The sequence below is a fragment of the Lynx rufus genome, unplaced genomic scaffold (assembly GCF_022079265.1).
Source record: "Lynx rufus isolate CCGP_SWC_20201006 ecotype Redwood Valley unplaced genomic scaffold, mLynRuf1.p SCAF_4, whole genome shotgun sequence".
Lineage (NCBI taxonomy): Eukaryota > Metazoa > Chordata > Mammalia > Carnivora > Felidae > Lynx > Lynx rufus.
The window spans coordinates 4226010-4239723 of NW_025814856.1; the positions used below are offsets into that span (position 1 = coordinate 4226010).

General features: G+C 56.3%; 1 protein-coding gene across 1 annotated transcript in view; it reads right to left on the reverse strand.

The window, feature by feature from the left end:
* Window positions 1-8600, reverse strand: part of LOC124522854 (complement C3-like) — a 44859-nt gene extending 36259 nt beyond the window's left edge. Inside the window, exons 1-16 of the mRNA XM_047094526.1 lie at window positions 8481-8600; window positions 7897-8089; window positions 7301-7463; window positions 7130-7200; window positions 5284-5378; window positions 5121-5203; window positions 4948-5038; window positions 4592-4694; window positions 4374-4500; window positions 2522-2637; window positions 2270-2416; window positions 1668-1877; window positions 1342-1548; window positions 854-1009; window positions 420-549; window positions 74-145 (exon numbers count right to left, since the gene is read on the reverse strand). Of these exons, the coding sequence (XP_046950482.1) occupies window positions 74-145; window positions 420-549; window positions 854-1009; window positions 1342-1548; window positions 1668-1877; window positions 2270-2416; window positions 2522-2637; window positions 4374-4500; window positions 4592-4694; window positions 4948-5038; window positions 5121-5203; window positions 5284-5378; window positions 7130-7200; window positions 7301-7463; window positions 7897-8089; window positions 8481-8557 (2041 nt within the window). The 5' untranslated portion in view covers window positions 8558-8600. The remainder of the gene's footprint in view (window positions 1-73; window positions 146-419; window positions 550-853; window positions 1010-1341; window positions 1549-1667; window positions 1878-2269; window positions 2417-2521; window positions 2638-4373; window positions 4501-4591; window positions 4695-4947; window positions 5039-5120; window positions 5204-5283; window positions 5379-7129; window positions 7201-7300; window positions 7464-7896; window positions 8090-8480) is intronic.
* Between the last annotated feature and the right edge of the window lie 5114 nt (window positions 8601-13714).

Consider the following 13714-nt stretch of genomic DNA (forward strand, 5'->3'; position numbering starts at 1 on the left):
CCGGCCCTGCCCTCCTCCCTCCTGGGCTGGATCCCGGATGGGCAGGGTTTGGAGGAAGGGTGGGGGCCCCCACCTTTGTCCATCCTCTTCTCTGTGAGCATCACTGAGCGGCGGCGCCAGGCATCTGGTTTGGGGCACTCGGGATCTGAGGGGAGGGCACACGCGAACAAGATGGGTTAAGCGTCAACGGAGGGTCCCCGATGTACTCCTCTCAGTAGCCGTGAGGGAGGGGTGTTGCTGCTCCCATTTGACAGATGAGGAAACTGAGGCTCAGCGGGCAGTGATTCACTAGGTGGGGGCTGGGGCAGGACTTGAACCCAGGGCCCCCACCTGTTCTCAGCATCTGAGGACCTCAGAACAGTGCCCTTCATTTGCTCTCAGCATCTGGGGTGGAGGCCCCACCCCTCCCTGGCCCTCACCTGTCCTATCCGGGGTCTGCAGGTTTGTGTTGGTCTGGAAGGCCAGCCCTGCGTCCGTGAAGACGCCGGCATAGTCCTTCCCGCTGCCTGGAGTGCAGCCGATGTCAGCCTTCTCCACCACGTTCCAGATCTGCGGGAGGGCAGGGTTCGCGGGCAGGCCTCCACCACCAGGCTGACATGTCCGACCACCCCTGCGTTCTGGTCCCAGGCCCCTCTCAGAGGTGTGTGCACAGCCCCCGCCAACCACCCCCAGCTCGGACTCCTCCGTCTACGCTCCCACCCGCAGCCTTCACTTCCGTGCCACGTCTGTGTCCGTCCAAGCTTCCGTCCAGCCCACGCCTAACCCCACTTCCGGTTCCTTTCTGAGCGCCACCTGCGCCTCAGGCCCACGCCACCCCTTTGCTTCCGCCACACCCCAGCGGTACAGGGCGCACCTTGCTCTGAGTTAACCTATTCCTGTTCAGCACGAACACGCCCTTGTCCACTGCCACGAGCCCCACTCGGGAACCCCGGTCACCCTCGATCTTGATGGTCAAAAGCTGCCCAGGTGGGTACACCTTCTTTTCCATCTTGCCACCTTTCACCACCAGCTGTTGGCAGGGATGGGGGATACACAGAGGTGGGAGTGAGGGGTCAGCCCTGCCAGGCTGGGTCTCCATCAGCAGTCAGCCTAGGGCAGTGTCCCTGCTGTGCTGGTCAGGAAGGGGCAACGGTGGAGACAGACAGACTGAAGGCGGAAAGGCCAGCAGGGAGGGAGATACTGAGGCTGAAACAGAGGTGGGGAGAGAAAGAGCTGGAAAAGGAGAAGATGGGCCTCGGTTGGGGAGCCCACCCAGAAGGCTGGAGAGAGGCAGAGACGGAGCGAGCACTGGCCAGGTGGGGAGAGCCAAGATGGGTGCAGAGGAAGGCTCCGGAAGCTTACCTTGCCCACACAGGAGTCCTTGACATCCACCCACACGGAATCGGCCACCACCTCCCTCTGGCCCTTGTTGTTAATGAAGGTGTAATAAGCCACCAGGCGGAAGGAAGGAATGAAGTCCTCAGTGATGGTCAGGGGCAGCACGTACATGTCCTGGCCGGGCTCCCGCGTCTGACGCTCCACCTTCAACATCTTCCCTTTGTTCATGATCTGGGGGAGGCAGGTTGGCGTAAGGGAGAATCAGCAAGGTCGGGCGGGGGGGTGGCCCTGGCCTGGGGGTGCTGCAGAAGTAAGGAGGAGGGGTCTGGGGATCCTAGGAGGGCACGGACCAGGTAGGTGAAGTAGCGGATGTTGTTCTCCTGGGTGGTGGTGGGGTCAATTCGCAGGTGGAAGTTGACGTTGAGATCTTCCCCTGGCTTGAGCTCCACGCGAGGCACAGAGATGTGCAGGTAGTTATTACTCATGGTGCTGTAGGGTTGGGCATTCATAGTCCTGTTGGTCTGTCGTGACTCTGGGATACCATCCTTCCTAGTGCTTACCTGGGTGAGGAAAGGGGGATGAATTCTGGCCCCCCAAAGATGTCCACATCCTAATCCCTGGGGCCTGGGAATATGGTACCTTCCCTGGCCAGAGGGACTGTGCAAATGGGATTAAGGGTCTGAGGATGGGGAGTGTTTTGGATTATCCAGGTGGGTCAAATGTAATCACCAGATCCTTAGAATATACCTATGCAGATGGCCAGACTGCTGGTGCAGATAAGATCCCCTCTATGCAGATGAAAACCCTCTATGTGAATGGCAGGATCCCCTGATACAATAAAAGGACCCCACTCCTCACGTGGCAGGATGACTGTGGCAGAGGACAGATTCCCTCCATGCAAATACAGTCCCCTATCTCCCAGAAGTGGGGCTAGAGGAGGGTGAGGACTCACGGTGATGGGCAGGGACCTAAAGGTTTTGTGTGTGTTGATGATCAGCTTGGCCACGCCGTCTTCCTGGGTGAAGGAGGACCCTTTGGAGTACTGGGTCACCACAGGGACGTTGCGTGCTGGGGAGCCGTCGGGGTTCGTCACGAACACCTGCGGGTGCAGTGCAGGGGCAGGTGGAGGGCGTTCAGGTCGACCCAGAGGCGTGGCTGATGCTCAGGGGAAGGGTGGGGGAGGCAGCCCCACACCGGGTCTCACCATGAGGTCAAAGGGCATGCCTGGTTTGAAGAACTTGGACGTCTTGGTGAAGTGGATCTGGTAGGGGGAGGTCACGATGGGGATCCCGCTGCGCTCCGCCTCCACCATGTCGCTGCCTGAGGGGGCCAGCCGTGAGGGTAGGTTCCTGGGCCACCCCTCCAGGTTGGACCACACCTTACACTGGGCCTCCCTTGGACTGCGCCTCCTGCATCAGACTGGCTGGAACCTTCATTCTGTTCCTCCCCCATCAGACTGGCTGGAACCTTCATTCTGTTCCTCCCCCATCAGACTGGCTGGAACCTTCATTCTGTTCCTCCCCCATCACTGGGACTCCTCTGTCAGACTGGATCCCACCTTCATGCTGGGCCTCCCTCCTCAGACTGGACATCATCCATCAGACAGGATCCAACCTTCATACTGGCCTCCTGTGCTCAGACTTCCTCTGTCAGACTGTTACCCACCTTCATTCTGGCCTCCCCACTAGGATGGGACCTCCTCTGTCAGACTGGCCCCCAACCTCACTGGGCCTGTTTTCAGACTGGGTCCATTCTGTGAGACTGGATCCCAATTTCATTTTGGGCCGCCCTCCTGAGACTGGGCCTCCTCTATCAGACTGGATCTCACTTTTATTCTGGACCTCCCCCCTCAGACCAGGCCTCCTCTGTCAGACAAATTCCCACCTTCATAGTGGGCCTCCCTCAGACCAGGCCTCCTCTGACAAACTGGCGGGCACCTTCATTCCTCAGACTATGGCTACCCTGTCACTGGCTGCCACCTTCAGACTTGGCCTCTTTTGTCAGACTGGATCACGCATTCATACTGGGCCTCCCCCCTCAGACTGGGCCTCCCCTGTCAGACTGGATCCCACCTTCATACTGAGCCTCCCCCCTCAGACTGGGCCTCCTCTATCAGACTGGCTCCCACCTTCATACTGGTCCTCCCCCCTCAGACTGGGCCTCCTATATCAGACTGGATCCCCCCTTCATTCTGGAGCTCCCCCCTCAGAATGGGCCTCCTCTATCAGACTGGTTCCCATATTCATACTGGGCCTCCCCTCTCAGACTTGGCCTCACCTGACAGACTACATCCCAATTTCATTCTGGGCCTCCCCCCTCAGACTCAGCCACCTCTATCAGACTGCATCCCACCTTCATTCTGGCCTGCCCCCTTCAGACTGGGCCTCCTCTATCAGACTGGATCCCACCTTCATTCTGGCCTGCACCCTCACTGGGCCTCCTGTATCAGACTGGATCTCACTTTCATTCTGGACCTCCCCCCTCAGACTGGGCCTCCCATGTCAGACTGGATCCCACCTTCATTCTGGCGTCCCCCCATGAGATTGGGCCTCCTCTATCAGACTGGATCCCACATTCATACTGGGCCTCGCCCCCTCAGACTGGGCCTCCTGTATCAGACTGGATCTCACCTTCATTCTGGGCCCCCCTCTCACTGGGCCTCCTCTGTCTGACTGGATCCCACCTTCATACTGGCCTCCCCCATCAGACTAGGCTTCTCTATCAGACTGGATCCCACCTTCATTCTGGCCTCACCCCATCAGATTGGGCCTCCGCTACCAGACTGGATCCCACAATCATACTGGGCCTCCCCCCTCAGACTGGGCCTCCTCTATCAGACTGGATCCCACTTTCATTCTGGGGCTCCCCCCACCCTCACAATGGGCCTCCTTTGTCTCACTGGGTATCACTTTCCTCTGGATATCCTCTCTTACACTTGGCCTCTGCCCTCAGACTGGTTCTCCCCTGTCACACTGCATTCCACATCCATTCTGGGCCTCTGCCCGCACACTGGGCCTCCCCCCTCATTTGGGTCCCTTTCCTCAGACCAGCCTCACCTGAGTGCAGGATAACGGTGACAGACACGTACAACGACTTCCCCACCAGGGCATCTGCTCCGGAGGGTTCCACCCCGCTCAGCAGGACCTTTCGTTCCAGCCTGGCCTCCCCACTGCCATCATCGATCTGGGGGAGGAAGGAAGGCTCAGAGAGGGGGAGGGGCGCAGGTGAGGGAGGGGGAAGTCCACAGTGGAGGAGGCTCAGAGGGGCAGAGCACCTGAACACGGCTGAGGGACTGGGGCAGCGAAATCCTCTGCTCACCATCCTGGACCCCAAAGATGACGAAGGCTATTCCATCCACATTCTTCCCATACAAGAACCTGAGAGGCAAGAGGGTCTCAGATGCTCCTCTCCTGAAGGGCGAGCCTGCCTGCAAACTTCCACGGACCCCTGGTCCCGCACCTGGTGCTTACCTGGCCAGTATCTGGTCCCACACCTGGCCACACCGCTCCCGGGTTCCCTTACCCGGCCCCTACCTGGCTCCACCCCTAGCTGCCAACCTGGCCCGTCATCTAGCCCTCACCTGGCCCCCCTCCCCTCCCCTCCCACCTGGCCCCATTCCTAGCCCCTCACCTGGCCGTGATGGTGACCTCCAGGCCCTGTGGGTCATCAATGTAGTAGAATTTCTCTGTAGGCTCCACTTGGACCTCAAAACTGGGCAGCACTGGGGTCGAGACGGCACCAGTAGGGTGTCAGCACTGGGCCTGGCACTTGGGGCCCCCACCCTGACTCCTTCCTCCTCTTACCGTACTCCTTCACCTCGAACTCAGCAGAGAATACCTGCTGTGGGGCATCTTCATAGTGGGCTTCTATCTTCCACTGCCCTGTACTGTGGGGAAGGCAGGTGAGTGAGCCAGCCAGATGCCCTCCCTTGGCATAGGGAACCCCCTCTAGGAGGGCCTGACATACTTGACCTGCTCCGGGATGTTCCAAGACAGGGACGAGATGCCAAACAGCCTCCCAGAAGACAAGAAGTCCCTCTTGATGGGAACACCGTCGGGGGTCTGACAGGGAGGGTGTGTCTCTTCAGAGACCTGGCTTAGCCCCTAGGCTCTCTTCCTCCTCTCTGTGTCTGGACACTCTCTGTGTGTCATGACTACTGGGGCAGTGGTTATGAACATGGACTTGAGTCAGTCAGCCTGGGATCAAATGCCCACTCTCCCATTTACGCGCTGTGTCACCTTGGGCAAATTACTTGATGTCTCTGTGCTCAATGTGCCCAGCTAGAAGAAGGAGAGGAACATAGCCCCTACCTCAGTGGCTTAGCACATGATTCATGTAAGCTGGAGCTCACTCTCGTCGGCGGCTGTCTGAATACCAATAGTAACTAACATTTATCACCTACTTTGTGCGGGACCCTGATGTAAGCATCCTATGGGCGCTAAGTCACACAGCATTGCCTACCTTCGACTCTTTGACCTACAAGAACACAAAGTCGTGTGGTTCAACCTAACACACAGTATGTCATTCGTTGCAAATAACTGAACACCAGGAGACATCATGTAAAAATCTGGCTTTCTGGCTTCTCTTGGAAATTGGGATAACTGTGGATACGGGTTCCTGTTGGCACATAGCGACATTTGACTGGAACTGGGCAGAGGCTCTACCGTTAGAGGTGTGTGTTCTCCATTCCCCACAAATCCCACCGATCCCCACAGTCAGCTTGTGGCTGTCAGGACCTGGTCCCTGTTACCTTTGCGTGATTGCAAGAAATACTCATGACGATCCTCTGAGAACCACCTACCTCTTCCCTCTGTCCTTCACTTCCTCCTTCCATTCCCCCTCCCCCCCACCCCTTTCCTGCCTTAGCCCAGTAAATTGTAATGAAATTACTGTATGCCAAGCACCCATCCTGTCTGGAATTTAGGTTCTGGGGAGGTCTAGCGAGCGGGCAATTAGCAAATGAATACGTTCAATTTATAGGATGCCTAAAGGAGATGACAGGAAGGGAGACCAGTGGAGTGTGTGTGTGTGTGTGTGTGTGTGTGTGTGGGTTGGGAGAGGGTGTCTGCAATTTTACAGGTCCTCAGAGAGGCTTCCCTGTAAAATTGTGCCATCGGTGACATTTGAGCAGAGACTTGAATGACGTGATGGGGCAAGCTATGTGGGTATTTGGAGGAAGAGCGTTTTGTGAGTAGTGGGGGAACAGCCTGTGCAAAGGTCCTAGGGCTGGCTCTTTATGGCAGTTGGAGGGACAGCAATAAGGCCCATGTGGCTGGAGCAGAGTGAGTGAGGGGAAGAGGGGGAGGAGAGGAGGGGAGGAGGACAGGTAGGGGACTGGGCAAGTCTTGCAGGGCCTTGGGGAGTGCTGGGAGGACTTAGGCTTTTACCCCAAGGAGGTGGGAGCTCCTGGAGGGCTCTGGGTGGAGGAGGGTGGGACAGGAGTTGGGTGCTCGAGGCTGCCCCCTGGCAGCAGGAGGCGGATTGGGCTACAGAGAGTTTTTATCTGTCATCTCAATCTTCAGCTGAGCAAACCAAGGCCCAGGAGGCTGAAGTGACCTGTCCGGAGTGACACGGTCCCCAGAGGTTTGTCTGGAGCCGGAATCCACGGGCAGAAGCATCACTGTGCCTGGTATCCCTGGATCTCTGCCCTGTGTCCAGGGCTCTTTCTGTGTTCGTGGCTCTACAGGTCTCTTTGCCTTTAGGCCTCTGCAGTCCTGCCTTTTCCGGAATCTCTTCTCTGTCTCTATCTCTTTGTCTCTCCCCGAGTCTCTGCCCAGGGGGAGTCATCGTCTGGGTTCCCCGCTGCTGGTACCTGGATGCTGAAAATAACAATCCGGCCCACGGGCAGTAGGTCGTTGTCCACGGTAAAGATCCGGTAGAGGACTGGGAGATGATGTTAGAGAAAGGGGGCGGTGAGTGAGGCCCTGCCCCTCCCCACAGTCCCCCCCCCACCCCTCTCTCCAGCCACTGCCCAGCCCCTTACCTGTGGAGCCTGGGGTATAGATGGGCTTGTCCGTCTGGATGAAGAGGTACCCGCTCTGAAAGCTGACCAGCACCACCTTCTCCACCACGGTGCCCCCGAAGTCCGCCTGGACAGTCACGAATTTTTTCCCCTTCCCTGATGTTAATTCCCGGTTGGCTGGGATCTAGGCATAGCCAGAGAATCATTGAGATGTTGCCTCCCGGTCCCTTGCCCGCATTCAGCCCCAGGCTTTCAGTGGGGTCCACACCTGCCTGCCCTTCCTGCCAATAGCACCTGTCCACCACTCCGGGTCTCCCTGGTGTGCCCAGGTTGGGAGCAGAGGGGTAGTAGGGGAGGGAGCAAGGGTCTAAGATGGGTAGGGATCAGAAAGGGGGATGAGTAGGGGGAATTAGACAAGGGGCTCAGAGGACCTCTCTTAGGAGAGGGGCTCAAAGCTAGGGGCTCAGGATAGGAGAAGCTAATTGAAGGAGGAGTCTCAGAGAGGGGAGGGGCTTCCAAGTGGCACCTGGTCATAATGGGGAGGGGCTTCCAAGTGGGATGGGTTCAAAACATGGAGCAGACTCAGAGCGGGAAGGGGCGCCAGCAGGTGCACGCACCTTGATGTTGACTATGCTCATGTGGTCATTATCCTTGGTCAGATAAGTGTTTCCTCTGGACAAACTTATCTTCCTGTCTGGAAAGTCGTTGACGCTGACTGTGACTGCAATGTTGCCTCCATAGTCATGGGCCTCCAGCAGCACCTTCTCCTCATTCTCCAGCCACAGGATGTTGGGGGTGATCATGGAGAACCTGCAGGTCGGGTGGAACACGGGACGGAGCTGCCGTTCTAGGGACCAGGGTTCCAATCCTCACCCACATAGCACGAAGCCCCCAAATCCTGTGAAGTCAGATCTCGAGGCCTCCAAGTGATTCCACAGCCACGGAATCACTGAACATACCACAGGCACCCAAACCCGCAGACCCCTGCTTCTAGAAACATCCGCCTCCCATTGTAACCCGAGTGCCATGAACCCCCAGCACATGAAATCATGAGCTCACAGGCAGCCCAAGGCCATTCACATCCCAACCCGCTGACTCCTGCCTCCGCAGACACCCACGTGCGCCCTGGATTCTACTAGGACCTGAGCCCCACCCCCACCTCACAAGTAGCCCGGTTTGGAGAAGGGTCATGACCACTCACATGGGGTCCCCCGGTGCCAGGGGCAGGATGGGAAGCAGCAGCAGCAGCAGCAGGCTGGGGCCTGAGGCAGGCCCCATGGTGCAGGGACGGTGGAGGGACAGAGGGACGGAGGAAGCAGACTGGGAGGGAATGAGCAGAGGCTGCTGGAGGCTGCCTTTTATCTGGCTCCCGCCTCCCCCCTGCAAGCTCAGCCCAGCCCGCAGCTCCCGTGGCTTCCCCCTTCCTGGAGCTGCCCCAGATTTCTCAATACCATTTCCTAAGTTTTTCAATCCCTGGGGCCAGTGTGTCCTGGGGTAACTGACCCAAGGGCATGTCCTCCAGCAACATGGACACACCTTCCCCCTGCCAAGGTCTCCCTCAGGGTCAAGGTCAGTTGGTAAACAGGGACCTTTCCCTGTTGCACCTACTTAGCGGTGGAGGAACACTGAGGGCCAGAGAGCTCCCCACCCCAGGTATCTGGGCCTGGCGCCCAGTCAGTTTCTGGCCATGCGTTTGTTAACCAATGCCTTCCTATGGGTTCATCTCTATGCCCATTGTGCCCGGAAGTGTGGGAGAGGGATGGCAGGCAAGATAAGCCAGCAGGGGAGAGAGAGGAGGAGGCCTGGAGGATGGGATTCCCGTTAGCTGGCTTGCCCTGCCCAACATTCCAGGTTGGACAGCCGGAGAGCCAGGCTGCCTGGGTTGAGGCTAAGTGGGGTCTCCGGAAGGCACTTAACCCTAACACAGTATTGGCTTTGTGTCCCCGATTCCAGTTGAACTGGTGTCCTGAGTTTCGTCTGGCGCCCCAGCTGGAGGAAGGAGAAGAAGGGGAAGGAAAGGGGAGGCTTTCTGGGTGGGGGGAGCCCAGGCACCCCTCTCCCCTCCACCCCCTTGAGTGCAGTGATTTCCCTGCTGCACCCCCCACCCTCACCCTTGAGTCGGTGACAGGCCTGGGAACAGCGGGGACTGCCCCTCCCCTCCTGGCCCACCACTTCCAGGATGGGGTCCTTGCTACACTGCTTTCTGAGATTTTCCCTCCAGGACCCACGGCCTGGGCACCTCCCCCACCATGCAGCCCAGGCCTCCCCTTCTCCCCCTACTCATTACTCATTAACTAGAAGGTAAACTTGGCCCGGCTGGATTTGATCTGCCCCATGGCTGCTTCCCCCGCTCCCCTGCACCCCTGACTCAAACTCAGGAGAGGCCTGAGCATCAGGGACCCCCACCCTGGAGGGTGCAGGGGCAGGCTGGACATTCACAGCCATGAATGTCCCTCTGAGCATTGGGTGACAAGCCAGTGGCATGGGGCGGGCAGAGGCTCATCCTGGTGCCCCGCACGTGGTGAGGCCCCACTGCACATGGACTGTATGTTTATTGTTTCCAACACCTGCTTCTCTTCCTCACCTTGTTTCGTTGACAGCCCTGCCCGTCCTCCAAGCCATCTTCCATCGTCCTCCCTCTCCCCTGCACTCACTGTCCCAGTCCATCTGTCTGTTGTCTGCATCCCTGTGGTCTGTGGCCTCCCTGCTGCAGAATCACTTCTTCCAGCCCATGTACACACACACACAATATTGTATTTCATTCCCTGTGAGGTAGGTACTTGTATTATCACACCCATTTTACAGATGAGGAAACTGAGGTTCAGAGAAGTGAATTGACTTGCACTGGGCTACACTTAATCTGTCTCCTGTCCTGCACACACATGCACAGAGACATGCACAGTGACACAGGAGACCCACCTGCCACAAGCCATGAGCCCCTACTCACCAGCAAGGGTGTGGCCATCTCCCCCAGCAGCCAGCAGCAGCAGCAGGAGGCCCAGGCCCAGCTGGCACACACTGCAGGGCTGTCTTCACCTGTGGCTGCGCCCCAGCCTCGTGAATGGGATGTCTGTCTGTCCATCCACCATATACACTGAGGGCCATAGAACTGTCTCCCCATGCCTGAGCAGATGAGGTCCTGAGTCACCTCAGGGCAGGGCTAGCATGGCTGGGTCCCTGAGGGCAGGGAAGAAACCACAATTGCCCAATGGTCCTGGGCTTCACACGCTGCAGACAGGCACCTATGGGTACCTGGGTTCAGCCTTTGGTCACTCCGCGATCAAATATTTCTGGATACGTGTGTGCCAGGCACTGTTCTAGGTTTGAGGCCACAGCTGTGAACAAGACAGACAAAAGTCCCTGGTGTTAAGGAGCTCCCATTGTTGGGGTGAGAGACAATGAGCCTTGTAAAGAAGAAAATACTATATAGTGTTTGAGATGGTGGTTAAGGAAGTGCAAAATACAAGAGTGGTTTGTGTGTGTGTGTGTGTGTGTGCGCATGTGTGTGTGTGTGTGCTGTGTGTATGTGTGCATGGAGATGAGTGCAGGTGCAGGCATGCATGTTGGTGCATCTATGCACACATGTGGGTGTGTGTAGGTGTGTGCATGTAGGTGCGTGTGCGTGTCCGATGTGCATGAGTGTTCACGTGCACGGGTGTGTGCAGGAGCAGACACACATACGCCTGCATGTGTGGATGTGTGTACACGTGCATGAGTGTGCCTGGTGAGTGTGTGTGTGCATGCGTGCATGCATGGATGCAAGTTCAAATTGGAACTCACAGACAGGTGGTGTAACCACCAGCCGCTAGGTTAACTAGGCTGAATCCAAGGCCTGGAAGTCGTCCCGGGGGCACCTCAACTGGCCTGAGGAGCCCTCTTTCTCTTCTCCCCCACATCCCACCTTTTCGCAAGCCCTGGCCATTCAGTCTCAACGTCTGATCTGAACCCAGCCGCCTGTTTCCAGACCCACTGCTACTGCCTTTGCGAAGTGCTGTGGGCTGAGTGTCTGTGCCCCTCCCCCCGTTCATTTGGTGATGTCCTGATCACCTACCTGATGGCCTCTGTAGGTGGGGCCCTGGGGAGGCGGTTAGGTCAGGAGGGTGGAGTCTTCCTGAATGGGATGAGTGCCCCTGACTGGAGACTCTCTCCCTCCCTCTCTCCCTCTTCCTCTCTGTCTCTGCCATTTGAAGACGTTTGAGGACCCAGTGAGAGGGCCACTGTCTACAATCCAGGAACAGAGCCCTCACCAGAGCCCGACCAAGCTGGCACCTGTGTCTCAGACTTCCAGCCTCCGGAACCCTGAGAGATGCATGTCTGCCGTTTGAGGCGCCCGGTGTAGGGCATCTTGTTACAGCCGCCAGACTGCACTAACACACTAGGGCATCCGTCATTTCTGGCCTGATTCTTGCAGTGGTTTCCAGCTGGATGTTCTCTCTGCCTCTTGCCACCTCATAATTCATTCTCTGCCCTCTACAAGTGTGAACTTGTTTATTTGTTTCCTTTAATTTATATAGTTTAATTTAATTTAATTTACTATTTTATTTTAGAGGTGAAATTCACATAACATAAAAGCAACCATTTTAAAGTGAGCAGTTCAGCGGTATTTAGGGCATTTCCACAGTCGGACAACTCTGTCTGGTCCCCAGACGTTTTCAGCACCTAGAAAGGTAAGCCCATACCCATAAAGCAGTCCCCATCCCCCAGGCCTCCCAGCCCTCGGCAACCACTAGTCAGCTTTCCTGCTCTATAGAGTTACCTGTCCTGAATAGTTCAGGTATTTCAGAAAAGTGGAAATACACAACCTGTGGTCTTTTGTGTCTGGCTTCCTTCACTGAGTATAATGTTTTCAAGTCTCAGCCAGGTCCTTGCTTGTTAGGGCTGAGGAATGTTCTAGTGTATGGACACATCCCAGTTTGCTTGCCCATTCACGCACTGAGGGATGCTTCAGTCGTTTCCACCTTTGGGCTACTGGGCAAAGTGCTGCTATGAGCATGCTCGCACGTATATTTGTCTGGGTACCAGCTTCCAAGTCTCTGGGCAGATAGCTAGGATTGGAATTGCTACCATCAGCTTTCCAAGCACATAAGTCAGCCTTCATGCCTTCCCTGCTTAAAATATTGCAGTGGCTTCCCACGGAGCCCTCAGGGGCTAGCACATTTCGCCTCATGGCCCAAATCCGGCCATCCCCCTCTGTGTGTACGGGAGTGGCTCACTGTAGTGAGCTGCAGATACCCACCAGGGGCTTCCCTCTCTGCCTGTTCCCCACTCTGCTCCCAGTGCCCACCTCCCTGACTCACAGCCAACATCTCACCACGCCCACGCCCACGCCCTGTGCTGGTCATACTGGCCGCCACCTACATGTTGGAGAATCCTGTGTTGGTAACTACAGGGCACTGAGTGAATGAATCTCATCCTGGGGGTTGGTGGCTCAGCGAGTTGCCTTGCCTTTGACAAGCTCATCCAGGAGAGAAAGTAGACCTTGGGATGGAAAGGTTGGCTGGGATCTGGGTATCACTGGATCAGAGAGAAGCGGACCTTGGGGTCACCTCCTACTGCTTCCACCTTTCTGGATCTCCAAACTGCTCCCCTTTGGGTGAATCCCTTGTCATGGAGAGAACAGCTCTGGCTGCTGGGCATAGAGGATGCCCCCCACCCAGGATGGCCCATCCCATGTGAAGAAGGCATGGTGGGACACAAGTTTCCTCTCTTGTTTTATAAGTACCTTCATGATCTCCTTGATTTTATCTTGGCCCTCAAACCTTAAGATATTTACTATCTGGCCCTTTATAGAAAAAGCTTGGCCTTCCCCTGAGCTTAGAGTAGACACAAAGTGATCTTCACTATCTTGAAGTCCATACCCTGTGCTCACTTGGCCTCAGGCATCTTGAGGACTTTGTATATACTGTTTCCTTCATCTGGAATGTTCTTTTCCAGATTCTCCATGCCTGGCTCCTCCTTGTCATCTGTGTGTTGGCTCAAGAATTCCCTCCTGACAGAAGCTATCCCTGTATTCCCTGACCATCTACATTAGTCAGGGCTCTCCAGAGAAAGAACCAGTAATATCGCTATCTGTCCATCCACCCACCCACCCATCCATCCATCCATCTGTCCATCCATCCATCCATCCATCCATCCCTCCATCCATTTATCCATCCATCTATCCAACCACCCATTTTGCAATACACCCATCCATCCATCCATTCATCTATTCATCCATTTGTCTGATCATCCATGCATCCATCCATCTACTGCCCAACCATAAATCCATCCATCTGTTCATCCTTCCATCCATCCATCCATCCATCCATCCAACCATCCATTTGTCCATCCATCCATCCATCCATCTGTCCATTCGCCCATTTATCCATCCATCCATCCATCCATCCATCCATCCATCCATCCTTTTGACCATGCATCCATCCATCCATCCATCCA